The sequence below is a fragment of the Nicotiana attenuata genome, chromosome 11 (assembly GCF_001879085.1).
Source record: "Nicotiana attenuata strain UT chromosome 11, NIATTr2, whole genome shotgun sequence".
Lineage (NCBI taxonomy): Eukaryota > Viridiplantae > Streptophyta > Magnoliopsida > Solanales > Solanaceae > Nicotiana > Nicotiana attenuata.
In genome coordinates this window covers 27551395-27578577 of record NC_031999.1, presented here as the reverse complement: position 1 = coordinate 27578577, position 27183 = coordinate 27551395, and the positions used below count along the sequence as shown (strand labels likewise).

At 35.8% G+C, this 27183-nt stretch overlaps 3 protein-coding genes across 5 annotated transcripts in view; all 3 read left to right on the top strand.

The window, feature by feature from the left end:
• LOC109234289 (probable receptor-like protein kinase At5g56460) lies at nucleotides 7581–11880 on the top strand. Of its 3 annotated transcripts, XM_019400207.1 has the most exons (5): nucleotides 7582–8803; nucleotides 8947–9023; nucleotides 9113–9241; nucleotides 9348–9459; nucleotides 11282–11880. In XM_019400207.1, the coding sequence occupies exons 2-5, from the start codon at nucleotides 8955–8957 to the stop codon at nucleotides 11611–11613; spliced, it is 642 nt and encodes a 213-aa protein (XP_019255752.1). In that variant the 5' UTR covers nucleotides 7582–8803; nucleotides 8947–8954; the 3' UTR covers nucleotides 11614–11880. The 3 variants fall into 3 exon arrangements, with proteins under 3 accessions (XP_019255750.1, XP_019255752.1, XP_019255751.1); XM_019400205.1 differs by having other exon boundaries at nucleotides 7581–9023; nucleotides 9120–9241; XM_019400206.1 differs by lacking the exon at nucleotides 7582–8803 and having other exon boundaries at nucleotides 8938–9023.
• Nucleotides 12855–17646, top strand: LOC109234288 (calcineurin subunit B-like). Its single transcript, XM_019400204.1, has 6 exons — nucleotides 12855–13086; nucleotides 13575–13699; nucleotides 14848–14944; nucleotides 15045–15154; nucleotides 16020–16094; nucleotides 17395–17646. The coding sequence occupies exons 1-6, from the start codon at nucleotides 13017–13019 to the stop codon at nucleotides 17443–17445; spliced, it is 528 nt and encodes a 175-aa protein (XP_019255749.1). The 5' UTR covers nucleotides 12855–13016; the 3' UTR covers nucleotides 17446–17646.
• Nucleotides 26401–27183, top strand: part of LOC109234287 — a 3261-nt gene continuing 2478 nt past the window's right edge. The window contains exon 1 of the mRNA XM_019400203.1: nucleotides 26401–26883. The gene's annotated coding sequence lies outside the window, so the exon portion shown is untranslated. The remainder of the gene's footprint in view (nucleotides 26884–27183) is intronic.

Here is a 27183-nt window from a genome sequence, read left to right as displayed (position 1 = left end):
AATTCGATTCCGGGCATACGCCAAGTCCCATATTTTCCTACGGACCTTCCGAGACCGTCAAATCACGGGTCCGGGTCCGTTTATCCAAAATATTGACCGAAGTCAAATTTATTTATTTTAATATCAAAACTTAGCAAATTTTCACATAATTTCATATTTGAGCTTCCAGTTGCGCGTACGGACTGTGCACGCAAATCGAGGCAACTATAAGTGAGGTTTTCAAGGCCTCGGAAGCTCTGAAATGGATAAGAAAATAGTGATGACCCTTTGGGTCATCACATTCTCCACCTCTAAAACAACCGTTCGTCCTCGAACGGACATAAGAAGGAAACACCTGAGTCGGGGAATAGATGGGAATAACGGCTCCGCATATCAGACTCGGACTCCCAGGTCAAAGCCTCAGGAGGCTGACCTCTCCACTGAACACGAACAGAGGGAAAACTCTTGGACCTCAACCGACGAACTTGCCGGTCTAAAATAGCCACCGGCTCCTCCTCGTAAGAAAAGTCCTTGTCCAACTGGACAGTGTTGAAATCTAGCACGTGGGCTAGGTCGCCGTGATATTTCCGGAGCATAGATACATGAAAAACCGGATGCACGGCTGATAAGCTAGGCGGCAATGCAAGTCTATAAGCCACCTCTCCCACTCGATCAAGAATCTCAAATGGACCAATGAACCTAGGGCTAAGCTTGTCCTTCTTCCCGAATCTCATCACGCCCTTCATAGGCGACACTCGGAGCAACACCTACTCACCAACCATGAAAGCTACATCCCGAACCTTACGATCTGCATAACTCTTTTGCCTTGACTTAGCTGAACGAAGCCTTTCCTGAATAATCTTGACCTTATCCAAGGCCTTCTGAACCAAATCTGTACCCAACAATCGGGCCTCTCCCGGCTCAAACCATCCAACCGGAGATCGGCACTGCCTACCATATAAAGCTTCATAAGGAGCCATCTGGATACTCGACTGGTAGCTATTGTTGTAAGCAAACTCTGCTAAGGGCAAAAAACTGATCCCACGAACCTCCAAAGTCGATAACACAAGCTCGGAGCATATCCTCCAATATCTGAATAGTCCGTTCTGACTGCCCGTCCGTCTGAGGATGAAATGCTGTGCTCTACTGCACCTGAGTGCCTAATTCCCGCTGGACTGCTTTCCAGAATCGCGAGGTAAACTGTGTACCTCGGTCCGAAATGATAGATACCGGTACACCATGGAGGCGAACAATCTCCCGGATATAAATCTCCGCTAACCTCTCGGATGAATAGGTAACTGCTACAGGAACGAAATGCGCTGACTTGGTCAGCCTATCAACAATGACCCAAACTGCATCGAACTTCTTCCGAGTCAACGGAAGTCCAGTAACGAAGTCCATAGTGATTCGCTCCCACTTCCACTCGGGAAGCTCAATTCTCTGAAATAAACCACCAGGTCTCCGATGTTCGTACTTAACCTGTTGACAGTTCAAACACCGTGCTACATATGCTACAATATCCTTTTTCATTCTACGCCACCAATAATGCTGCCGCAAATCTTGATACATCTTCGCGGCGCCTGGATGAATAGAATACCTGGAACTATGGGCCTCCTCTAGAATCAACTCTCGAAGCCCATCCACATTTGGTACACAGATTCGCCTTTGCAATCTCAAAACTCCACCAGCATCTAATGTATCCTGCTTGGCACCTCCTCGCTGTACCGTGTCTCTAAGGACACACTAATGAGGATCGTCAAACTGCCGATCACGGATACGCTCCAATAACGAAGAACGAGCGACCGTGCAAGCTAGCACTCGACTAGGCTCAGAAATATCCAGCCTCACAAATCGATTGGCCAAAGCCTGAACATCCAAGGCAAGCGGCCTCTGACTGGCCGGAATACAAGCAAGACTGCCCATACTGGCTGACTTCTTACTCAAGGCATCGGCCACCACATTGGCCTTCCCGGGGTGATATAAAATAGTGAGGTCATAATCTTTCAACAACTCCAACCACCTTCTCTGCCTCAAATTCAACTCGTTTTGCTTAAACAAGTACTGAAGACAACACCTCACATGCCACGCCATATAAATAGTGCCTCCAAATCTTCAATGCGTGAACAATAGCTGCCAATTCCAAATCATGCACTGGATAGTTCTTCTCGTGAACCTTTAACTGCCTCGAAGCATAGGCAATGACCTTGCCATCATGCATTAACACTGTACCAAGCCCAATACGAGAAGCATCACAATAGACTGTGTAAAGCCCTGAACCTGTGGGCAAAATCAATACCGGTGTCGTAGTCAAAGCTGTCTTGAGCCTTTGAAAGCTCGCCTCACACTCGTCCGACCAACTGAACTGGGCACCCTTCTAAGTCAATCTGGTCATCGGGGCTGCGATAGATGAAAATCCCTCAACGAACCGTCGATAGTAGCCTGCCAACCCCAAGAAATTCCGAATCTCTGTAGCTGATGTGGGTCTAGGCCAGTTCTATAGCCAACTCAATCCTTAAGCACCGATTTTCCTTTCAAACTTGGTTCCAATCCTATCGTATCTGTACACAATTGATTTAATATCATCGATAATACTAAACAATCCAATCCGAATGCTTAAATATATTTTCCTAAACATTCTGCCCGAAATTGTAAAAATCGACCCCGGGCCTGCTTGGTCAAAACACGAGGTTCGAACCAAAATAAATTCACCCATTCACCCACGAGCCCGAATATATAATTTGCTTTCAAGTTCGACCCCAAAACGAGGTCTAATTCATGAAATATTTGAAATACCCTAACTCTACCCAATTCTCTAATTCCTACCTATTTTCACATGTTTTGTGCCTTGGAATTCAAATGATATTGATGGAAGATGAAGAAAACGAGCTAAGAAATACTTACCCAAGAAATTTTGGTGAAGAAATGCTCCAAGAATCGCCCAAGAGCTTTGAAGAGGAGAGGGTTTGAGAAATGGGATGGAAATCCCGTTTGTGTTCTGTTTTGGGACTTAAATTCGCTGGGCAGAATATTGCCCTTCGCGTTCGCGACATGGGTGTCGCGTTCGCGATGAGTAGGGTCAGATAAGCATCGCGTTCGCGGGAGGAGGGGGTGCGAACGCGAAGAAGGAAATACTGGGGTCCAGGGAGTTTGGCCTACGCGAACGCGATGGGAAGGGGCTGGAGACCTACGCGAACGCGGTCCAGCCATCGCGAACGCGAAGAAGGAAGGAGGGATGGGCCCTCAGAACTCGATAACTCTACGCGATCGCGATGAAGGGATGCGAACGCGAAGAAGGGAGGAAGCTGAAGCTTCGCGAACGCGAAGGAGACATCGCGAACGCGATGAAGGAATTCACTGTGCACCTGCAGCAGATTTTTCTGAAATTTCACTAAGTCCAAAACCACCCCCACACCTATCCAAAACTCACCCGAGCCCTCGGGGCTCCAAACCAAACATGCATACTGACTCAAAAACATCCTACGAACTTAACCGTGCGATCAAATCGCCAAAATAACATCAAAACAATGAATTAAGCCTTAAAATCCAATAATTCTTTCAAATTTCATAAAGCTTCAAATCTTCCGTTTTAAGTCCGAAACACGTCAAACGACGTCCGTTTTCAACCAAACTTTACAGGAAGCGCTTAAACCACATATAAGACCTGTACCGAGCGCCAAAACCAAAATACGGGCCCGATACCATCACTTTTTAATCAAATTTTATTTTCATTTTTCTTAAATTTTTTCAGAAAACAATTTTACTCAAAAATTCTTTTCTCGGGCCTGGGACCTCGGAATTCGATTCCGGGCATACGCCCAAGTCCCATATTTTCCTACGGACCTTCCGAGACCGTCAAATCACGGGTCCGGGTCCGTTTACCCAAAATGTTGACCGAAGTCAAATTTATTCATTTTAATATCAAAACTTAGCAAATTTTCACATAATTTCATATTTGAGCTTCCAGCTGCGCGTACGGACTGCGCACGCAAATCGAGGCAACTATAAGTGAGGTTTCCAAGGCCTTAGAAGCTCGAAAATGGATAAGAAAACAGTGATGACCCTTTGGGTCGTCACATGCCCTTGATATGATATTTACAAGTAATGCATGACATAGAAATATTATTTCGATTCCGCCGGAGGCATCTACAAAGAACAATCCCGTTATAGCAGAATTGACTATTTATAATATAGTCTTGAAAGCTTGTTCTTGTTTAAGATTTAGCTTTGATGGTGCTTCCTCACACTTTGTGTAGCATTTTGATTCTTAATAATATACTAACATTTTTACTTTGTGTTCTAACGCTCTTTTTATGTAATAAATTTATGTATCCTAAGATTTTTTTTACTTGAATAAGAATTTTACTCATATGAGGAATTTAAAAAATAATTGAATTGGATTCTCTTGCTAAATAATTGATTAAAAGATATAATTATTTGGTTCAACATAAAAAATAATTTATTCTATATTGATTTTAAATATTTAATCTTAATTATAATTTTATCCCCCATAAATTTTATTTTCAAAGAGTAAAAGATTGATATGACATTTCACTTTTAGATCTTTATGTTCGTAGAATCATTAGTGGTATTGACTTTTACAAACTATTTTTTCTCTTTCTCACATATTTATATTCTTAAATATTTTCTTAGCTGTTGTTTAATATTTGGGTATTTTTAATATTATATGAAAAATTGATTTAAAAAATATTACTTGAGTAGGAATATAGGTCAAATATAATATAAACATATATTATCGTGGGGATATTTTTTTCTCAATTTCAACTCTTTATGTATTTTATTTAACATTGCTTTTATTTTTTCTTAGTATGGATATTATGGAGTGACAATGTATTGCCAATATGGAGGATATGAAATTGATTTTATTAAACCTTCCTACATATTTTTAATAAGAAATTAATAGACAAAATTATATTAATTTTAAAATCTTAAATATTAAAAATTAGCATAGAAGGTATTGTCGTAACAAAAATAGGTTATTGCAATTATGTCTTTTACCTATGAGTTTTTCCGTTTAATATTTTAAGGCTATTTTGATATATTAATATTGTATTTATGTTTTTATAATAATATAGACTCTCCTTTTTCTAAATGGATTTGGACAATATAATACATTCTCAAATTAAATTAGTAATAGGATATCATAATACGTTTTTAAATTATAATGTTGGTTGACAAAAATATCCTTATAATGTTAAACATAATAACTGATAATAAAAGGACATAACCGAAATACTATACATTAGCCGTGTAATCTTTTAGGAGATATTTCTTAAACCCTAAAAGTTAGGCCATATGTAATCCTATTGGAAATCACTTATCGAACACATGCGTTCTTTTTGAACCATATATGCCTATAATCTTAACTATATTTGGACTACAACGATGAGAAGTGTTAGTGTACAAAAGTATTGCTAAAATATTGAATTTATCTCTTTTGCAATAGTGTTGTAGTTGTTTAGACTCCTTAGGACTCCGAAATAATTACAAAAATTACACACTTGGTTAACTTAATATTAATATATTTATGTATCCTAAAACTAATAGAATTACATGACTAAAGATATTTACTTGTTCAATTTTATATGAATTAGACCGTCCGAATGTAATTATACTAATAGAATTCCTAAAAGTAATCACGTAGGATTCCTAACATGTAGTATTATGTCTTAAAACTAATAGGATTATAAGGCTAATATTTAGAATCCCGGTTATATCCTTTTATTATGAGTTATTATCCTTAATATTAAAAGGTTATTTTTGTAAACCGACATTGTATTCATGCTTTTATAGTAATATAGATATAGATATAGATATAGATATAGATATAGATAGATAGATATATATAGATTAACTACATGCTATGAAGGAAGTTTGGACTATATTTCCTTATATTTCCTTTGTATCAAAATAATGGAAAAGAAAGTATTTGATAAGCAAAAATAGGGCCGAGCCAGAATTTCAAATTTTAAGACATATACATGGTTCGAACCAAAATTTACTGGATTCAGTGGAATTCGCTCGGGCACTCTAGCTCCGCCCCTAATGATATTGAACTAAGCATATTCAACATTCAATGGAATTTTTACTTCTAATCCCTCGACTTTTGAACTTTCAAGAATTTACAAAATTATTTTGTTTCCACATTGTGCGTATTCGACTAATTAAATGGTCCTGCTACAGGGGTGGCCCGTCCATAAAGCAAGGAAAGCAATCGCTTTAAGCCCCTTATTTGAGGGGGCTTCATTTTTTATCACACTTAATATATGTATAAGTTTTAAAAAGAGTTATGTAAAGTGAAAAAATTTGATTTCTTTCTTTAACAAATATAGAGAAGAAGGATTTGCAATTGCTATGATTTCTACCAAGGAAATTGTACTTGAAATGAATGTCGAACCCGAATTTCGCAAGAAAGGTGTGATATATAGGACGTAACAATTTGATGTGCAATGTTGATAATGAAATCTCAAAAGCTTTCGAAGAGTCCTTTAGAGTTTATTACCTTTATACATAATAGACAAGGCTATTTTTTCATTTCAAAATAGATTGGAACAATTCGAAGCATATGAATTTTTTTTTTCTTTTTAGTAGTAAAAACTAAGATAGCTAGATATTGGAAATTCGATATTAATAGTTTAGATTTATTTTTTGAATTAAAAATATAAAGAAAAATAGTACAATTATAAGATAACAGTTTAATTGATACACCTAATCAAATAAAAATATTTAATTCTTTTCCAAATGCCTAAATTGCTTATGAATAATGTTAATAACTCATGTTATCGTTGCTGCAGGGGAAAGAAGTTTTTATAATTAAAATTGATAAAATCTTACCTAAGAACAATAATGTCACAAGAAAGGTTAAATAGATTAGTTATATTGTCAACTGAGAAATTAGGAGTTATTCTTGGTAAAAAGATTATTTATAACTTTGTATCTAAGAAAAAAAAAAAAGATTTCAAATAAATAATATAATAGTTAAAAAATTAAGGCCCCTCATAAAGTTTGGCTTCAGGCCACACAATTGGTCGGGCCGCCCTACCTCCCACTAGCATAAGTTATTGGCATAAGAGAAGAAATTATCTACTATTTCATAAATCTCAATCCAATTCATTTGACCTTTAAGGAAGTTGGTTTATCGATTAATTAATTATAACTCTATTTAATTATTCACGTGTTATGTTAAGTTTTTAATGTTATTCTATATTCGAGGACAATATAACTCTAATTAAATTTAAATATTTCCTACATAAAAGGATAACAAATATACAATTTAATTAATTAAATATATTTAGTCATATATCACAAAGACCAAAAGAATTTACTATTATTATAGCACAAATGGGTAGTTTGTGGCTTTACAAATTTATTTTTAGTTTTATAATCCTATTTTTTTTTTTACTCATGTGAGATTTACTTTTCACGTAAGAGATATATTTTTTACAATCTATTTTTTTTTTAAATTTAAAATTATGAAGGAGCATGACATATAAATAACACTAATAATTGATGCACCAAAAGTGCTATTATACAAAAGAAAAATAATGAAAAGATCCTTATATACAATCCTTTGGTTTTCCGTACTCAATAATCCGGATTCGGGCCGGGTAGAAAATCCCCTTTCTATTTCAAGCGCTCAGCAATTATACCAAGCACCAAAACCCTCACTTTCCCCTTTTGATTCGTTTACGTTTGTGTTGTGTGCCCTAGAAAAAACCATGGCAGACGTTCATATGAGAGACGAGAAGATGAGATACGAGGATGAGAAGCGTGGGGAGTTTGAGATGATCCGAAAGAAGTTGGAGGAATGGAACTTTTCGCCTTATTACTTTCAAATTTTCAACAAGGAGGAATCTCCCAATTGGCGCCACCCTATGTTCATCGATAGCATCGCTAACGGAATGCTAGCCTTTTTCTATGAAAGATGCAACTATTACCAAAGTTTTTTTCATTATCTCTGTTTCTAATGGAATAATATAGGGTTTTGTTGTGCTTATGTCAATTTTTGTCAATTTTTTTATTTTATTTAGGCAGGTTCTGCTAATATAATAAACAGTTTTTGCTTAATTAAGCCCCCAAATTAGCTGCAGTGAATCTGCCAGTTTTGTATTGCCCTCTTGCTTTGACTCGCAAGCAATTAATCATTAGCATAGTGATATATTAAATTGCTAAGAAAAACCTTTATCTATGAATATAAATATTAAATAGTTTAGTATAAAGAAACTAGTGACTAATAGCACCCAGGACTTTTGGTTCTGGTGGTAAGAGCACATCAGGTGATGTGCAGCAGGTTAGGCGCACGTCAAGGTTGCGAACCCTACTGGTATATAAGTGTAGAAGGGAGAGGGGCATACCCGTTATTCATTGAGTTTTGAACCGTGCGCCACTGGCTCTCGGGAATATCTTGGTTATCAAGAAAAGGAAAAAGAACTAGTCACTATTGTTGATGTATGAACTTATAACAACATCTTTGCATTTGAATCAGTTTTTCAAAATGGTTTTTGAACTTGATTGACATCCACAATGGTATTCTTCTTCTCTGAATGTTCTTCTCTGGTTTTCAATATGCAGCTTCAAGTTCTCACTTGAGCCAATGATAGTTGGTGAGGTGAATCTTTGCACCTACTCCGAGTTGCAAAACATCACTGATTTCAAGCCTGAGAGCTTGATTCAGAAGACTCTTTCGGGAAGATTGTTTCGTGGCACCATTGGCGAAGGATCTGAAAAGCGACCGGCGATTGTAAAGACATGGGATTTTTTCCTTCCTTTGGGAGACGAGCATACTCAACGTCTGCATAAATTTTGTGTATGTTTGCAAGATTGATCTGAATTTGATTTCTTGTCTATTATCTTGGGTTAAATGATGTCTAGGGTTCTTTTGTTGGACGAGATCGAGTTATTCACAGATGAAAGAGCAAATACGCATCCAAATTTGTTGAAGTTGTATAGGTACTGTTATGAGACGAGGCTTGCAGCTGTCTATGATGAAAAATTCACCAGACTCTTGTCTGATGTGCTTTTGGCTGGTATTTATTACCTCGACTATTATGTTGAAAGACTGTTCAGTGCGTGTTTTGTGTGGTTTTAGCACATCCTTTATGTTTTTATTTTCTAGTTCGCAGATGACTTTGAGTGGGATGACCGGATAAAAGTGGCAACTCAACTTGCAGATCTCTTGGCATGGTTGCATGAAAAGAGGGTTGCAGTTGGCAGTGTTATTGCTTCATGCGTTATGATAGATGAGGTTGAGTCCTTGGTCGTCTTCTCGACTTTTTCTTAGATACCTGAAGATGTTAACGCGTCATTACCTTACTGGCTTGCTGGAACCGGGAAATTGTTTTGGCTTGCAGGAAGTAAATATAAAAGTATTTGACTTTGGTCACGTTTCAAATCATGTGAGCGAAGATTGTAAAATTCCTGTTAAAGCTCGTGTTGGCAGGGAAGCTCCAGAGGTTGTAGCAGGCATGTTTTCTCAGACCTCATCATCTATGATGTTTTCATGCTATAGATTAAGGATTTTCTTGTAGTTGTCCATGTTTTGCATGATGCAATGCTTTTTATTTGAGGTCGGTTTCATCAATTAAATCCTGCTACTTTTTTCTTTTTTCTTTGCATTTTTCCTTGTTCTGTTGGGCTTAAACGGCCTAATGACACTCTTAACATGGTGTGATATTGTCCGCTTTGGGCCAAGCCTGCACGGTTTTTCCCAAAAGGTCTCACACCATTAAGAGATCCCTACACCTTATATGTAGACTCCCAATCTTTTCAGCTACCAATGTGGGACTTTGTTCGCACACCCAACACTATTCTCCTTAGTACCCAAGTAACAAGCAAATTAGGTTTAGTTGTTGGACAAGACAATCTCTAACTGGAAATGTGTTAGAGCCTATGGTTAGTTATGAAACTTCAATAGAAATGGTATGTTCCATGCACCGCAGTGTAAAAGATATTTACGCAATCAGATCACTTATAAGGTACTTACAGGAAAATCTTTTGATAAGCACTAACTAGCAATCTGGTAAAAATGGTAATTAACCTGCTATCACAGGTTGAAATTTACTGACCGTGTAAAAAAATCCTCCACGCTGTCAGTGTATATAACTTAAATTCTTTCGTAGAGTACAATGACTCGATCTCCACGCTGTCAGTGTATATAACTTAAATTCTTTCGTAGAGTACAATGACTCGATCTTCTGTAAGCTACTAGTAGATTCTATCATCTTTTCCACATTGTATGCACCATCAAGTTATACCAGAATTCTGAATTAAAATAAACTTCTGTTTTTGAACATGTATTGATGATGCCTTTCCTTTGAAACAACTGTGATTCCTCTCCTTCCAAATAGCCGTAAAACACATGCTAGTATGGTCCTCTAGGTTTCCTTCAACTCTTAGTTCCCTTTACAGCACATCCAGCTACTTAGTATTCCCTCCGGTCCAAAATAAGTGATTTTTTGGATGTTTTCACACAGATTAAGAAATTCACCTTTTAGCATTAATTAGCAATAGAATTGACCATATTAACCTTTACTATCTCACATAAACACTCCTAACACATATTCCAACACTATTTACTCCAAGGACAATGTAGGAAAAAAATAATTAATTCATTCTTGAAATCTGAAAAAATCACTTATTTTGGACCACAAGAAAAAGGCCAAAAAATCACTTATTTTGGACCGGAGGGAGTAGCTCTTTTGTGGTTGCTGACGTCACCCACTTTTATCCCAAAAATGTGCGGGAAAAGATTCCAAACAAGCTGATATTGTCTGTAGTTTGTTATCTAGGTATCCTATACTGAAGAGTCTTGTGATGCCTTGTTTTTCTATACATTGTTCATTAGTGTGCATTAACCAGAGGCGGCGCCAGGATTTAAACTTTATGAGGTTTGGATTTTAGAACGACGACTTTAAGTACTAATATCTAGGTTTTTAATTTGATATTTGTACATATTTAATGATTTTTTTTAACACAAATACATTTTTTGAGCAAAAGCTATTGGGTTCGGGCGAACCAATACTCGGGCTTTTAGCTCCGCCCCTGGCATTAACTCCTCACCTCGGCAGCTGACTCTGCCATGACCCTCATATTTTTTTATGTTTTTTGCTGAAACAGAAAAAAAGCTAGTGAAAAGAAGTCTGAATTAGGAATTATGACTCTTAGCTTTCCCCCGTGGAGAATTTTCATCATATTTGATGTTTCTATTATGTGCATAATTTACATAATTTATTTGCTTTTCATTACTAAGTGCACTTCCGTTCTTATATTTTCTGGATCGATACAGGTGAGCGGACGATGAAATCTGATGTTTATATATTTGGTCTTCTACTTCTGGAGCTAATAAGCAAAAAGAAATTTAATTTTCGCGAGAATCCTGTGATTGTGGAAAATTCAGTTGTAAAGGAGGCTACACTTAGTGAAAAATATTTGGTTCATGAATGCTTCAAAGAAGTTGATCATCCAACTGCACTTGATATCACACATCTGGTATTCCTCTGCATGAATCTGGAACCAGAAGAAAGACCAACGATGAAGGATGTTTTAGATGCTTTGAGAGCACTGAGTACGGGAGTGAGGGGAGAGAAACGAAAAAGAGATGAAAACGAGGCAGAATAGAATAAGCTATCCTCTTGGATTAGCTGCTTTTCCTTTTTGTATGAACTGAATTTCGTAAGGTAGTAGCTATAGACTCGATTACTAATTAGAAAGGCTCGTTGGAATCGAACCGCTACGGGATTAACATTTACTCAACGTGTGTTGCAGCTTCTTTGTAGAAAAGGAAAGTATTGTGTTGGAGCTTTGTAGAGGAAGAATGTATTTGACTGAATACCTTATGAATTGCTGATATTCCAATCCTTTAAGCAAACTATTGTAGACATGTAATATTTATCTCTCTTTTTTTCTTTCTTTTTTGTGGCTGCTTATTCTCTTTCGAGCTATCTGATGTGCAAAGTCTCCTAACTGACATTATTATTGTTATTACTAATGACAGTAATAATGTGCAAAGTCTGATATATATGGAATAAACCAAAAACGATATCAATTTCTTAAATACTTTTCAAAAGATGCTCCGTCATGTATTTTTCTACTCCCTCCGTTCCAATTTATGTGAACCTGTTTGACTGGGCACGGTGTTTAAGAAAAAAATGAAGACTTTTGGAATTTGTGGTCCTAAACAAGTCAAAAAGGGGCTCAGAGTATTTGTGTGGTTATAAAAGCTTCTCAACAAGGGTAAAGTTGTAAGTTTAAGCTGAATTGTTACCAAATTTAGAAAGTGGTCATTTTTTTTGCAACGGACCAAAAAGGAAATAGGTTCACATAAACTGGAACGGAGGAAGTAACTAATTAAAAGTTACGATGAAGCGATAAATACTCCTTATTTCGAATCTCAATATGAATGCCAAAAAGAGGATGAAAAAAAAAAAGGACAGTAGTCAAAGGTTGCAAGCCCCTTAGAATACTTTTCAAACCTTTACTTTGAGGATTTTTAAAGTTGTCCATTGCAACTTCTCTATTCTCCAGATATCATCAAGCTTCATCATTTTAGAATTTTGAATGTTTTCTTTTAATTTTATTTTACAACTCAAATATATTAGTTAATACTAATATTGTAGTAATATTTATGTAATAACAACCATAACAAACTCACTGTGATTCTACAAGTGGGGTTTGGGAAGGAAGGTGCGTATGCAACCTTACCATTACCTTGTGAGATGAAAAACATGAGCCGACGGTTGTTCACATAAATTCTCAGAACAGCAGGGGAAGTCTTTGTAATTAGGGTAAACTTCAGGGGAGATATTTGTAATATATTAATAACCAAAATTAAATGCACTCTGCCTATGCCAGAGTTAGTTGGAAACATTGGAAAAACCAATGCAAAATGCTAATAATTCACACAGTCATGAGTTGTTACATTTGCAGCTCACCCAATTCCCAAAATCATAAAATTCCATTTTTTTTTGACCTACTAAATCAAGCTTCTTGTTTACCATAGAATTCAATTTTCTCAAATTACAATGGGCAATGCTTCTTCCATGCTAACTCAATATGACATTGAACAAGTTCAAGAACACTGCAATCACACATGTAATTACCACAATTGTACAATATTTTTATATGTTTTTTTAATTAGTGTTTGAGGCAACTTGTTCCCACCTGGACTATTTCATCAATATTTGTTACCTCCCATCCAGTAACAAGTAACCTACTGCTCACCTCTTGCTCGTAAAAGGTTTAGGCAGACGAGAAGAAATTAGCTAGTGTTTTTAGTCTTTGCTAGGGTTTGAATATTTTTACGCACTTTATTGACGGTTAGGCCACACTGTGGGTGCAATATTGTTATCTGAATTTATATATTCAACAACAACAATAATGTACCCCCTATAATTCCATAAATAGGGTTTGGGAGGATAGTGTCTACGCAGCCTTACTACAGAGATGCTGTTTTCAATAGACCCTCGACTTCGAATTTATTTATTGATTTTTGTGTTAATTTTTTTAGGTAATTGTCACTAAAGTTGTGGTTTTTTTCTTTTTTTTTTGAATTTTTTTTCTTGGTGGATTTTGTGGTTTAGTTTCACAGCAGGAGATACTTTCATTGTACCAGAGGTTTTGTCAAGTGGATCGAAAAGGGTGTGGATTTATCTCTGGAGAAGAGTTTCTTTCAGTGCCCGAATTTGCTGTCAATCCTCTATCTCAGGTTTCATCGTCGTTTATGAGCTAAATCATGATAAAAACATTTGTTTTTGTACAGTAAGTTTAAGTTATACACGCTAACCATTAATTTTTTTTTATGCAATTAGTGCAATTTAATTTGTTATAGCAAGTTCTTACTCTATTTTTCAGGTCAACGTATCAGGCTTGATATAGAGAGTTATCTGTTGTTGTAGGTCAAATTAACCCGATAGTGTTAAATAAGTGCACAGAACAAAAATCCTCATAGTTATGCAACCCCATATCCAGTTTTCCTATATGATTATGCAAATCTTGCTTTCTATATTTTATTTACATAGTTTTTAGAAATAGTAAAGGGGAGCCTTAGTGTAACTGGTAGAGTTGCTGTCATGTGACCAGGAGGCCACGGGTTCGACCCGTGGAAACAGCCTCTTGTAGAAATGCAGGGAAAGACAACATACAATAGACCCTTGTGGTCTGGCCCTTCCCCGGATCCCACGCATGGCGGGAGCTTAGTGCACCGGGCTGCCCTTTAGTTTTTAGAAATAGTGAATGCGAAAGCAACCATAATGCAGCAAAGATGGTAGACTAGTTCATATGCTTGGCCTTTGAAATCTTTGATCCATCAATGACAAAATGTGGGAATAGTTTATATGGTGTTATGAAATTAGAGATGCAGGGCGGGGGAGAAAGACAAAATAATTCTGCCTCAGTAGTTTATGTGTGTTCTCACCCTTTTTGAGCCGAGGGGCTATTGGAAATAGCGTCTCTACCTTCACTAGGTAGAGGTAAGGTCTGTTTACACGCTACCCTCCCCATGCCCCACCTGTTGAGAATATATTGGGTCTGTTGTTGTTGTGGTGCGGTCACTTGGGAAATCCCCCAAGAACGACTGCCACGAAATTCTTGTGAGAGCTGGAGAAATGTCTAACGACATAGGCTCGACACTGAAGAAGTAGAGGTATAGTGGGAAGAGAGAAGGTTTTGAAATGGGAAATGTAAGTGAGATACAAAGAAGGTAAATTGATCCATCAACAAAGAGGTTACACTAGATTATCTTTATTAGTATTACATTATTTCTTTGATTTTTTTTGGTTAATGGTCAGCATTGACAAATCACAAACACATTTGGCGAATTTCGCCATCATAAAACTTTGTTCCAATGTGATCCAGAGGCTATTTAGGATGATCGATGGGTTAAATTTCAAAGAATTTGTGGCATTCTTATCAGGATTTAGTGTTCATGCTAGCTTGCAGCAAAAGGTTGAATGTAAGGGCAATTTTTCATATTCGATCTCCTTTTTCGTTCAACTTTACTCTCTTCTGTTTAAGTATTTCTTATCTGTCTGTCGTTCCTTCTTATTTTCCAGTTATCTTTAGGGTTTATGACTCCGATGGGAATGGAAAGGTGACATTCGACGATATGCTGGAGATCTTGCAGGATTTGACTGGACAGTTTATGTCTGATGTTCAACGAAAGGTAGTGTTTGCGTTGTATGCCTCCAATTTTCTTCTTCTTAACCTTTTTCCCTTAAATTTCCCATTTTGATGCCTAAACGAGGATTAGAAAGTGACCAGGAAGTAAGTGAAGTTTCTTAGCGTCTTACTTCTAATTGCTGTGAATGGGAAAATATACTACTAAGAATATTGAACTCAAGTCGTCAATCTTCCGATTGTGCTTTATTATCTCTTAATTAGTTGTAAACTTCTGGTGTAGGATAGGCTTTCAACTAGCTTATAGTTTGCACTTTAGTGAAATGCAGACCAGCAGAATTTGATACTGGCAGAAATGTTAGAAACCGATATGGAGTTCTTGTTTTTTTAAGGTCAATGACCAAAATTGGAACTGGAAGACTCTTCTATGTACGGTAACCAGTCCATCGTGAGTGTGACAGATACCTTTTTGTTAGTTTCGGAGCTGTTTGTTTGGGTGGGGCGTACCTGTGTTGGTCGGAGGTACAACCCAATGGATTAGTCGAGGTGCGCTTTCCTAATGGAAACATAGTAAATATTTCGCAAGAAAAACTCAATCTTGAAAAGAAGTTGAGGAAAAAGCTCAAATATAGCCAATAGAGTAGTGTAGTTTTCGACATGTTATGAGTGTTGAGAAAAGAATTAAGTGCAGTTCTCCATTTTATGAGTTGCTTTAGGTATACATAAGTACCAATCCAAGCAGACCTAGGCCGTGAACAGCCAACCATCGTACTGTAAAAATTGGATAGGTTCGATCTATAGTCATTAGGGCCTCCTAAAACGATCTACTGAAAAAACCACCTTGTATAAAGTTACCTGAAAAAGAAATGTGACCTTTGTGTTTAACTCCATTTTTCTTTCCGTCTATGCAGCAAGTTTTGACGCGTGTTCTTGAGGAAGCAGGATACAGTAGGGATTCTTCACTAGTCCAATCTGACTTCCTAAAGGTAAATATTGGACATTCGACATTCAAACTATCTGTTTCTTTTTGTAAGTTTCTGGTGCATATTTGACAGATTTATTAACAATTCTCTAGACATGCCAATTGCTCTTTCCTCTTGTAAATATCTCTCCTTTCTGAGGATATAATATGAGATATGCGCTACTGCATTTGGATAAAAGGCTATGTTATGCGGCACCCGTGTCGGATCCTCCAAAAATACACTGGATTTGGAGGATCCGACATGTATCTATTGACATTTTCGGAGGGTTCGAGCAACATAGATAAAAAGTGCCATATGAATTTGGTAAAGGTCCAATGTTAGATCAAACAAAAGATTTAGACAAGCTTTGCGTTTACTGTTTTATCGTTATGGCTGGGAAGCTTGATATCAGAGGCGGAGCTACTGTGTCGGCTCCAGTTTATGCCGAACCACCCCGTAGGTTTAGTTCAAATCATGTATTTGTCTTAAAATTTTCATTAAATATATACAAATTATTAATATAGAACCCAATAACTTAAAAGGATTAGGACCCCGAACATATAAGCTTGAAATCTTGGCTCCGCCTTTACTTGATATAGTTTGACGATGGGAAAGTTACAAATAGCAGTGTACGATCTTTATTTTCTTGCTGCCAGGCTGTGTAGACCCTTGTATTCATTTTCTTCTTTCCATGTTGAAGCTAATAATTCGAAAGCAGGACCAGAGCAGCCCTGGAGCGACATAGCTACAAGGGGTGTCAATTGACATTGTTTAGATAGTTAAGCATTATCTTATTATATGTACATTGTTTAGATAGTTAAGCATTATCTTATTATATGTACATGTTAGGATCGAAATAATCAGATGTCATGCGGAAACTAGTAAAACAAACTTCGGACGATGATAAATCAGACAACAAAAGAGAAATATACGAAACGTGACACAAACATTTAACGTGGTTTGCTCAAGTGACCTACGTTCACAGGCGGAGGTGAGTAATCTTCTATATTAAAAAGAATACAAAATATCGTGAGAATAACCTCACAAAAAAAAGACACACAAGTAGCATACTAACACTTGTCCCAAAAGTATATACTATGTATCAAATTCTCTTGACTTATTCATATATTTACGTCTTTAAATTTCGACACTCATTAATGAAAATCCTAATTTCGCTACTTATTACATTTATTGGAAGGCTGCGTACAATAGACTCTTGTGGTCTGGTCCTTCCCTGCGCATAGCGGAAGCTTAGTGCACCGGATTCTTGGACGTTCCTTCTTTTGTTTGGTGGAATGATATTGACAAAGTTACTATCTTGCAGATTCTTGGCAGCCCTGGTTTGAAGATGGAAGTTGAAATTCCAGTAGATTGAAAAAGACTTTACTGTTACTAAATCAGGTTCAATCTCATTAATTTAGTTGACATTAGCATGTAATTGCACTATCCTAAGAGTTAGATACTCCTTTTCAACTGCTTGATTTAGTAATGTCTCCTGTTATAAGAGTGTGTGCTACTTAACAATGTATACTTTGAAGTTAAGCCCATGTTGAAAGGGATTTGTCACACCACCAAACACACACGGGCGAAGCTATGCGTGGCCAAGGATGATCAACTGAACACCCTTCGCCAAAAAATTAAATTGTTTATATGGTAAAATATTATTGTTAATGATCAAATAATGGACTTTGAACACTCTTATTGAATTTTCTGACACCACCAATACTACTTGAATACACAACTCCGGTTTGGATCTTGACCTCAAATATCCTAAATAAGGGGCCATATGAGATACAATATCATGAACCCGGGATGTAACCTAGTGGTCAACAAAAGTAGGTTGAGAACCATGAAGTATCAACTATATGAATCATCTATATCTGCATCTATTTTCTTTAAAAGAAAATGAAAATAAAAAACCGATCGTAGTTGGGCAGAAGGTAGAAAGTGAATGTAGATTCTTAGCCCAAATTTCCAAATATAGTTGTTGAACAATTTTTATGGCAATTGTCAAAGATCAAAGGATGTAATTTACATATTGAACTACTTGAGTTTGACATTATATACCAATTTTTGCAAAAAAGTTTGTATTTTTACATTTCTCAATCAAATGTCAATTGTAGTTTTCTCATCCTTTTTTTAATTCTTTTTGTAATGATTAATTGACTGGAGTCATCTTTCACTCAAAAATTCCTCAAAGTCAAGCAAAAGAACTTTCTTATAAAAGAGATTAAACTAAGAAAGTTCGTGCAACATGTAACCAATAGAGTATGAAATATGTATCTATCGTCAATATTTTTACTTCATCTGTCCCAATTTATGTGATGGTATTCAGATTTCGAGAGTCAAAGGAGTCTTTCTTTCAATTTTTACTTCATCCATCCCAATTTATGTGATGATGTTCAAATTTCGAGAGCCAAATAAGTCTTTCTTTAACCACATTTTTTCTTATGGCAAGTATTTTGAATTATTAATTATTGTGTTTTATAGTACCTTTTTACGTAGTTTTTAAGTATGTAAATTTTAATTCAAAAATTTTAAGATTTTATATCTGAATTCACGGCAATGTTACTCGTTTGATTCTTGAAATTCATACAATGTCACGTTGGGACGGAGGGAGTAATTATCATAAGGAAGAAGTGTTAGAAGGAAACTAAACGAAATATTTACATATGAGTATCAGTATAAAATTTGAGTACTTTTTTTTTATTTTGAAACTTTCTTCTTAAAAATAAATGAAAGACACGTAAATGTCCACGCACAGCTTCAAGGATTAAGCAAAGAATACCAAATCGTGAAATTAATTTCATTTAATAACGCTGTTGATTTCCTCTATGCATTGATTATTTCCTTAGCTTTAGGTAAATGTTATTTTCACAGCTCCACTTCCAAAATCATTAATCACTGTTAAGAAGATGTTGGAAAAAACACGAAAATACATAGGAAATTTTCCAAAGCTTGAAGCTTGTTAAAGATATTATCCTTAAAGATATTTTACAGGTAAAGGTGTATTATTTAGGATTCAAAAATCTCTTCTAGTATAAAGCAGAAGCAGAAGCAACAAGGTACTTAGGGTGTGTTTGGTATAATGGAAAATATTTTCCTTGAAAAATGTTATCGATAACATTTTTTTGGAAACAAGTAGTAATCTTATTCATTTTTCGGTGTTTAATACGCAAATTAAGGAAAATAAATTCTCAAGAGTATTCATAAATAATTTAGATACAATAAACATGAAGCCATAATTTTTCGAACCAACAACCTTCCGAACCCACAAATTTCATAAACTTCCAAACCGCTAAACTTTCGAAACCGCGAACTTTCGAACCCGTAAACTTTATAATTTCTAAACACATAAACCTCCGAACTCATAACTTTGGAACCTGTAAAATTTCGAACCTGCAAACCGAAAGATGAAAAAAACTAAAACTGAAAATATATAAAAAAAATATTTTTTTTTGTCTTGGGGGAAGGGTGGTGGTGGTGCAGAAAAACGAAAAAATAGAAATTTGAAATTACAAAAAAAAGTAAAAAAACAACTTTTTTTGTTTGGGGTATGGGTGGTGCAGAAAAACGAAAAATAAAAATTTGAAAATTACAAAAAAAAAAAGTAAAAAAAAACTTTTTTTAGTTAGCGGGTGGAGAGGGTGGGAGGGGGGGGCGAGTTGGGTGGTGAGGTTTGGCGGGGTGGGGGAGATAGCAGGGTGGGTGGTGACGACAAAAACTGAAATTTGAAAAAAAGGCTTTTTGGAGAGTGATGTGGGGTGGGTAGGCGTGGGGTGAGGTTGAGTGGGTAGGTGTGGGGTGTGAGGTGGGTTGGTGAGGGTGGGGAAGGTTGAAGAGAAGTTTTGAAAAATGTTTTCCCTTTTTTGATAAGGAAAATATTTTCCTTTAATTGGAGGAAAATGAGTTCATAAAAAATGTTTTCCAAAACATTTAAGCCAACCAAACATGAGAAGATTGATAAACATTTTACGAAAAATATTTTCCTTCGTACCACACACACCCTTATTATAGAGAAGGACATGTAAAATGAATCAGGGCTGTAGTACCATTATTAAACAACACAAATTTGATAAGTACCACATTGGCCACTAAGGGATAGGAAGGCCTTTTTATATGATTGGACAATTCTCACCTAATGAGTTAGCTTTTAGGGTTGAGTTAGATCCAATCTATTTATTATGATATCAAAGCTAGACTCATTCTAACCAGAGGCGGACGCACATCATGTGTAGAGGGATTACCGGCACCCGGCAACTTCGACAAAAACTTCATGTATACTTGTAAATGTCTTCAAGATATAGTCATATATTAGCATAGGTCCCTGTTTCAATCTTTATGAGCAGTGATAAATTTATATCATGGTGCTTCCGTGACTGCCGAATTCTGGGTCCGCCTCTGATTCTAACGACGTGCGGGCAGAGGTGGACCCGTGTGTATAATTGAGGGGTCACTGGATCTCGTAAACTTCAGATGATTGATATATATATATATATATATAAGGTTAATATAAAGCAGTTGGCACCCTGAACACTAAAAGCCTTTAGGGGGCATTGGTTGAGCAGAATAATATGCCCCGTCGTGTAAAATTTCTGGGTTCGCCTCTGCGTGCGGGGAGTGCCGAGTTCCACATCGGCCAATAAGAGATGTGAAGGCTTCTTTATATGGTAACAATCATCACCTCATGAGCTAATTTTCGGGTTGAATTAGGTCCAATATCCATTATCAAAATTTTCAAGTCAATTCTTCATGATGATAATTCCTGGATAAACTAAACCAATCAATTGACACAAAGGAAGTACTACTAAATTAAGAATCCCACATTTTTGATTTTCTATTTTCTATCATTCTTTCCAAGAAAAGGATTGAGGGAGAATTGTTTTTGACAAGTTCGAAAAAATGACAGTTTAATCATCCGCGGACATTTGTCACGGTCCAAATTTATTGCACGTATCGTCCATTTTGCTCAACGAAGCTTACAAATTTGTCCCTTGGTTTGTTCCTTCATTAAATCTCAAAGCGTGTGTACGTACAAGCTTGTGTTTTGTCTTATATACTCCCTCAGGTTCACAATATATGACCAATTTGCTTTGGGTACACCAATTAAGGAAATACTTAATTCTAGACGAAAAGTTAGTGTGACTAAACTACCCTTCATTAAATGTTGCACCATAGTTATAGTAACACTTACTTCTCTTCTCACATGCGAGGATTAAATGGCTTTTTAGGGATACGTACATAAGTGTAATTTTTGAAAAAACAAATTGAATTTTTTCTTCATTATATAAATGGACACTTATTTTGGACCAAAATAAAAAAAACAAATTGATCACTTATTGTGTATCGGAGGAGTAACACTTTACTCTTTTTTTTTTTTTGATATTGGATTTGCTTGAAATATTACTGTATAGGGTCAAATTTGGCCCTCAGTATCTCTACGCCAGTGGGTACGCCCAATGAGTGTACGCCGACCAACGTAGCGGGTACGACTCGGCCGTGAGGACCAAAGCGACGTCGTTTAGAACTCAGTGTCTATACTAGGGAGATGTTACCTATCTCTGTTACTTTTTGATCCTTTCGAGGAAGGTCTCCTATTATATAAAGGAGACCTCCACATTGTAAAAGGGGGGCATCTGATCTAATACAACTCTCTCATTCTCTGTCTTTCTCTCTCTATATCACTACTTCTGACGAAAATACCTTACTGACATACGTTGTCACTTTGCAATATTAGATCTACAACAATATTATCATCTTTGCATCTCTAGGCTTATTATATTTGATTACGATTTAACCCTTCTCTATTTTTTGATTGTTTTATCGCTTACAAAGTACATCGTTAACTTTTGAGCCAAACAATTACTTTCTCCGTTCACTTTTACTTATTTACTATTGATTTTGCATTAAAAAATAATTAAATGCATAATTTATTATAATACAACAACAACAACAACAACAACAACAATAACAACAAAAAACCAGTATGTTCCTAATATGTAGGGTATGGGGAGGGTAGTCTATATGCAGACCTTACCCCTATCTAATGCAGATAGAGAAGCTGTTTCCAATAGACCCTCGGTTTAGAAAGGGTGAGAAGAAGAAGGAGGAGGAGAAAAGCAAGAAAGAAAGAGAGAAGAAAAAGAGGGAGATAAAGAACAAGTAGTACCAAATAATAGCAGCAGGGAATACAAATACGAGGCGAACAAAACCATAACATAATTAAAATCTAAGAATATGAAGCGACATGCGTGCTATTAAGACTATCAGTGAGCAACTAAGAAACTACCTACTAACCTTCTACCCTAATCTTCGACCTCTACCCCCTCTTATCAAGGGGCATGTCCTCAGTGAGCTGAAGCAGCGTCATATCCTGCCTAATCACCATAATACCCATATTAATTGGTGTATACTCTTAATGGATTTGGACAAAGATTTAGAGTAAGTAATTAATTCTAAGGGCAAAACAAGAAAAATAAATAATTTTGCTCTTGATATATGAAAGTGAACAATTAAAAGTCAAGATCTATTTTTAGAATAGTGGACAAGTAAAAGTGAACGGAGGGAGTATATACACTCCTTAAGTCGAAAGTTTGCCTGTCTGGAAACTTTGCTTGTAAAATCTTAATATAAAAAAAAAGGACAGCCCAATGCACGAAATATTTCACGTTTACGCACGATCCGAGGAGGGCCGCACTCCAAAGAGATATAATGTAGGTAAACCATAATACAATCATTAATGACTGATTTTATAGCTCAAAAATCTTACTCTCTACGATCCACAATAAGTGATTTTTTGGCTGTTTTCACACAGATTTTAAGAAATCTATATTTAACATTAATTAGCTATGAAATTGACTATATTAACCTTTATTATCTCTTCAAATAAACACTCCTAACACATACTCCAACAAAATTTACTCCAAGGGCAATGTAGGAAAAAAATAATTAGTTCATTCTTAAAATCTGGAAGGAACACTTATTTTCGACCACAAAAAAAGACCCAAAAATCACTTATTGTGGACTGAAGAGAGTAACATAATTTTTGAATTAAAATTATGGTACTCATTTCAATCTTCCAAGAGTGAGCATGCGAGACCATTGAATAAGTAGGATGGTCGGTCATGAATCGACATTATAGCCGTTAGAATCGGCCCATAAACGACCTTTTAAATCTTTTAAAGGCGACCTTCCACACTTGACTACCGACCCCATTTGTAATTATGTGTATTTTTATTCTAGTGACAACTGGGATCATGCTGTTTGTAATTTAATTTATTAATTGACCTTTGTGTCTGCCTTTCGAATAAGATTACTCACTAATACACTCCTTTAGGAAAATTGTTAAATTTGTATCGAAAATCGGAACCTTGGAGCAACGGTAAAGTTGTTTTTTGCATGATAGGTCATGAGTTCGAGTCGTGAAATCAGCTATTGATGATTGCATTAGGGTAGACTGCCTACATCACATCCCATGTAAGTGGCCCTTCACTGAATCCTGCATGAACGCGGGATGTTTCATACATCGGGCTACCGTTTTTTTTGTTGTATTGAGAAACTTAGTGTCCGGGCTAGCTTGCATGTATCTCGACTAATTTCACAAGTGAGTAGTATTTACCCGTAAAACGGTACAGTTGAATTTGTAACGTGGTTTATAGAAACGTGAATTAATTTGATCCAAAAATATAAAGTAAATAAGAACAGAAATAAGATTATAAAATGAACTTAAAGGAAATACGAGTCTGGCTATGAATATAGCTTTTCCGGTAGCAGAATCAAGAACAATATTAAGAACAAAGTAAAAGAACAATATTACAGTATGAGGGCTGATTTTAACTTTTGTGTGCAGAATGTTTCGTGTCGTACATTGGATACTTATTCTCCTATTTATAGCCCTATTTAGGGAGACAAGATCCCCAAATCAAGCTCCTCTTATATGAGAATGAAACTGTCATTGATGATTGCATAACGGTTAAATATAAATGCAGATATTCTTTATAACGGCTGTTCATTGAATGCTATACGAAATCACCCCTTCAAATCTTTATTATCGGTTCCCCTGTCTTCGGAATTCACCAGCACATGTCACATACTTGTATCCGGTACCAACTACTTAGTGACTCATATCTTACCTGTCTTCAGTTTCACGTGTCACCTCCTCATTTGTTCAACTGTCAATAACCAATTTTACCGCATACAAGTAACTCAATCCACTAAGGCTTGGATAGATGAGAAGAAGTCACCTAATATTTCTGCCTCGACTAGAATTTGAACATGAGACCTCATGGTTGTCAACTCACTTCATTGATCACTAGGGCACATCCTTAAATGCGGGAAATTGTTAAGTTATCTATAATATACTATGAACTTGCTAAAGTAAAAAGGAAAAGGCTAATCTCATCAATTACTATGAGAGACATCATAAGAATGTTTCATGATATTATGACTATATTAACGCCCCTGCATAAAATCGTTAAGTTAAATCAATTATGACATTACCCTAATAAAAGTACAATTTTTATGTCCCAAATAGCATTAAAGGAGGTTTTCAATTGTAACCTTTAATAACGGTGGGACTATGCATCAACTATGCCAAGCTGAAAGTTAATACCTTTATTAAATGCGACTAATAAAGCACGAAACAACGATTATAGCTTTAACACGATTCATTTTCTTTATTTTGCTTTTAGATGGTAATTAAAAAATTAAATCTCGATGACGTGTCTTTTTTGTCATCTAAAATTTCTATATTTAAAATATTTACGCACAACTTAATTTTCTGATGCTCACTAGAAGGGATTTAAATTTGAGGTCTAATATTTTTCTCTCGGTCAAATAATTAACTACACATAAGCATTTTATAAAAATAATTTAAAATCAAAATACATGAGGTATAATAATTGACTGATTCCAGATTATAATAATCACAAAGTCAAAGGAAATGGTTAGGGTTACCAAGTTTCTTAATTTAGTACTAGTTATTTCTGAAATCATAACCAATAACGTATAAATAAGGTAGTGACATTATTATAAAAAATAAAAAAAATCATTCTGTAACTATTTATATTTCGCCATGACACACCGACAATATCAAGTCAAAGCATATTATCATGATATTATTAGACTAAGTATACAATCGACACTATACAATACTTTTACGTTTTTTAAAATTTTAATTGGGAATAAGGAGAGAGGAGAAAAAATAGCAAGAATTAAAGCTCGCACTTTCGAGCCGGGTCTATCGGAAACAACCTTTCTATCTTTAAGGCATGAGTAAGTTCTGCGTACACACTACCTTCTACAAACCCCACTTGTGAGATTATACTGATTTTTTTGTGTGGTGAGATTACGTGTTCAAGCCGTGGAAATAGCCTCTTGCAGAAATGCAGGGTAAAGCTTACCCTTGTGGTACAGTCCTTCCTTGAATCCCGTGTATAGCAGGAGCTTAATGCACCAGATTGATTTTCTTTTTTTTTGGGTAATTGAGACTCGCACGGGTACCACGAAAGAACATAGTACTCCCTCCGGTCCACAATAAGTGACTAATTTGCTTTTGGCACGCCCATTAAGAAAATACTAAATTCTATACAAAAATACCTAGTATGACTAAGCTACCCTTAATTAAATATTTAATGTGAGGAGTAAGAAAACTTTTTAGGGAAATGTACATAAGGATAATTTTATAAAAATAAATTGAATTTTTTCTTGATTATATAAATGGATACTTATTTTGGACAAAAATAAAAAAGCAAATTGGTCACTTATTATGGACCGGAGGAAGTAGGAGGGATGAAATCATTTTATTCTTAATCAGAGTTCTTGAGCTAAACCCTGAAATTAAGGCCCCGTTTGGCCATGAGTTTTCCCAAAATAAATTTGGGATTTATTTTCAAAACTCATGTTTGGCCATAAATTTTGCTCATATTTTGGCCAAATTCCAAATCCCAAATTTCAAATCCCAAGCTGATTTTGGGCCAAAATCCCCAAACTTGGGAATTATATACATGTTTTTCCAAAATAAAGTTGAAAAATATGTTCTGAAAATGTATTCCAAACACATTTTCATCTTCAAACCAAACTTCACCCAAATCAAATTTTTCAAAATAAATTTGGGATCTATGGCCAAACGCTAGCTAAGAAACTTCTAATCAAAAGCATTTCAAATTAGTGGAGCCAGTAAGCTTCAGATTTTATTTTATTTTTCTTAAAATCGGCTGGTTCAAAGTAATGATGTCTTTTTTAATTATTTATTTCGCATTTAATTATTATTAATTAAGGAGATAGAGCCAAGATATGAAAGTCACCTAGAAAAATGGGGTGGCGTAAACGGACAGCCTAAATCTAGGACTACCTTTCGTTTTGTAAAAGACAAATCAACAAACAGTTACAAAAACCAACTTTTTTTTTTTTAATTTATCTGAAAAAAATCTCGTTAAGATGAGAAAAAGGATATAGCTTTCTGCTATATTCATATATCAAATATATCCAGAAATTTATCTTTGATCCATTCTTTACTCATCTTGCCTATTTTATTTTTCCACTAGTGGGTTCAATTTTTTTTTTTTTTGAAAACCAAAATATTGATTTTTTTCAATCAAATTTCACATTTCTTTGAATCTTCTAGTGGGGTTCCTTTTTTTTTCCAATTCTTTTATTGTATTTTTTTCACTTTATGTTGCTTTTGGCTTGTGGGATTTTTGAAGAATGAGCATTTCTTGATTTTTGTTGAAGAGGAAAAAAAAAAAAAAGATGGGTATTTCTTGAATGGATCAATTCTTGTGGATTTATCAGACTCCTCTGTGCTGTAAATTAGGTAAACTCAAACTCCTCAGCTCTGTTTATGCAGTTTATATTTATATAAAGATTATATTCATATAAATGGTCCTTAACCTTCTTTTTTTTCTTCTTTTGATTTTGGAGGGGAGCCTTGATTTTGAAGCGACGGTTAAGTTGTCTCGTATGACCTATAGGTCACGGGTTCGAGCAGGTGCTTGCATTAGGGTAGGCTGCCTACATCACACCTGTTAGGGTGCGGTTCTTACCCGGGCCCTGCATGAATGCAGATGCTTCATCCACCGGGCTGTCCTTTTTCTGGTGGTTTTTTTTTGGGGGT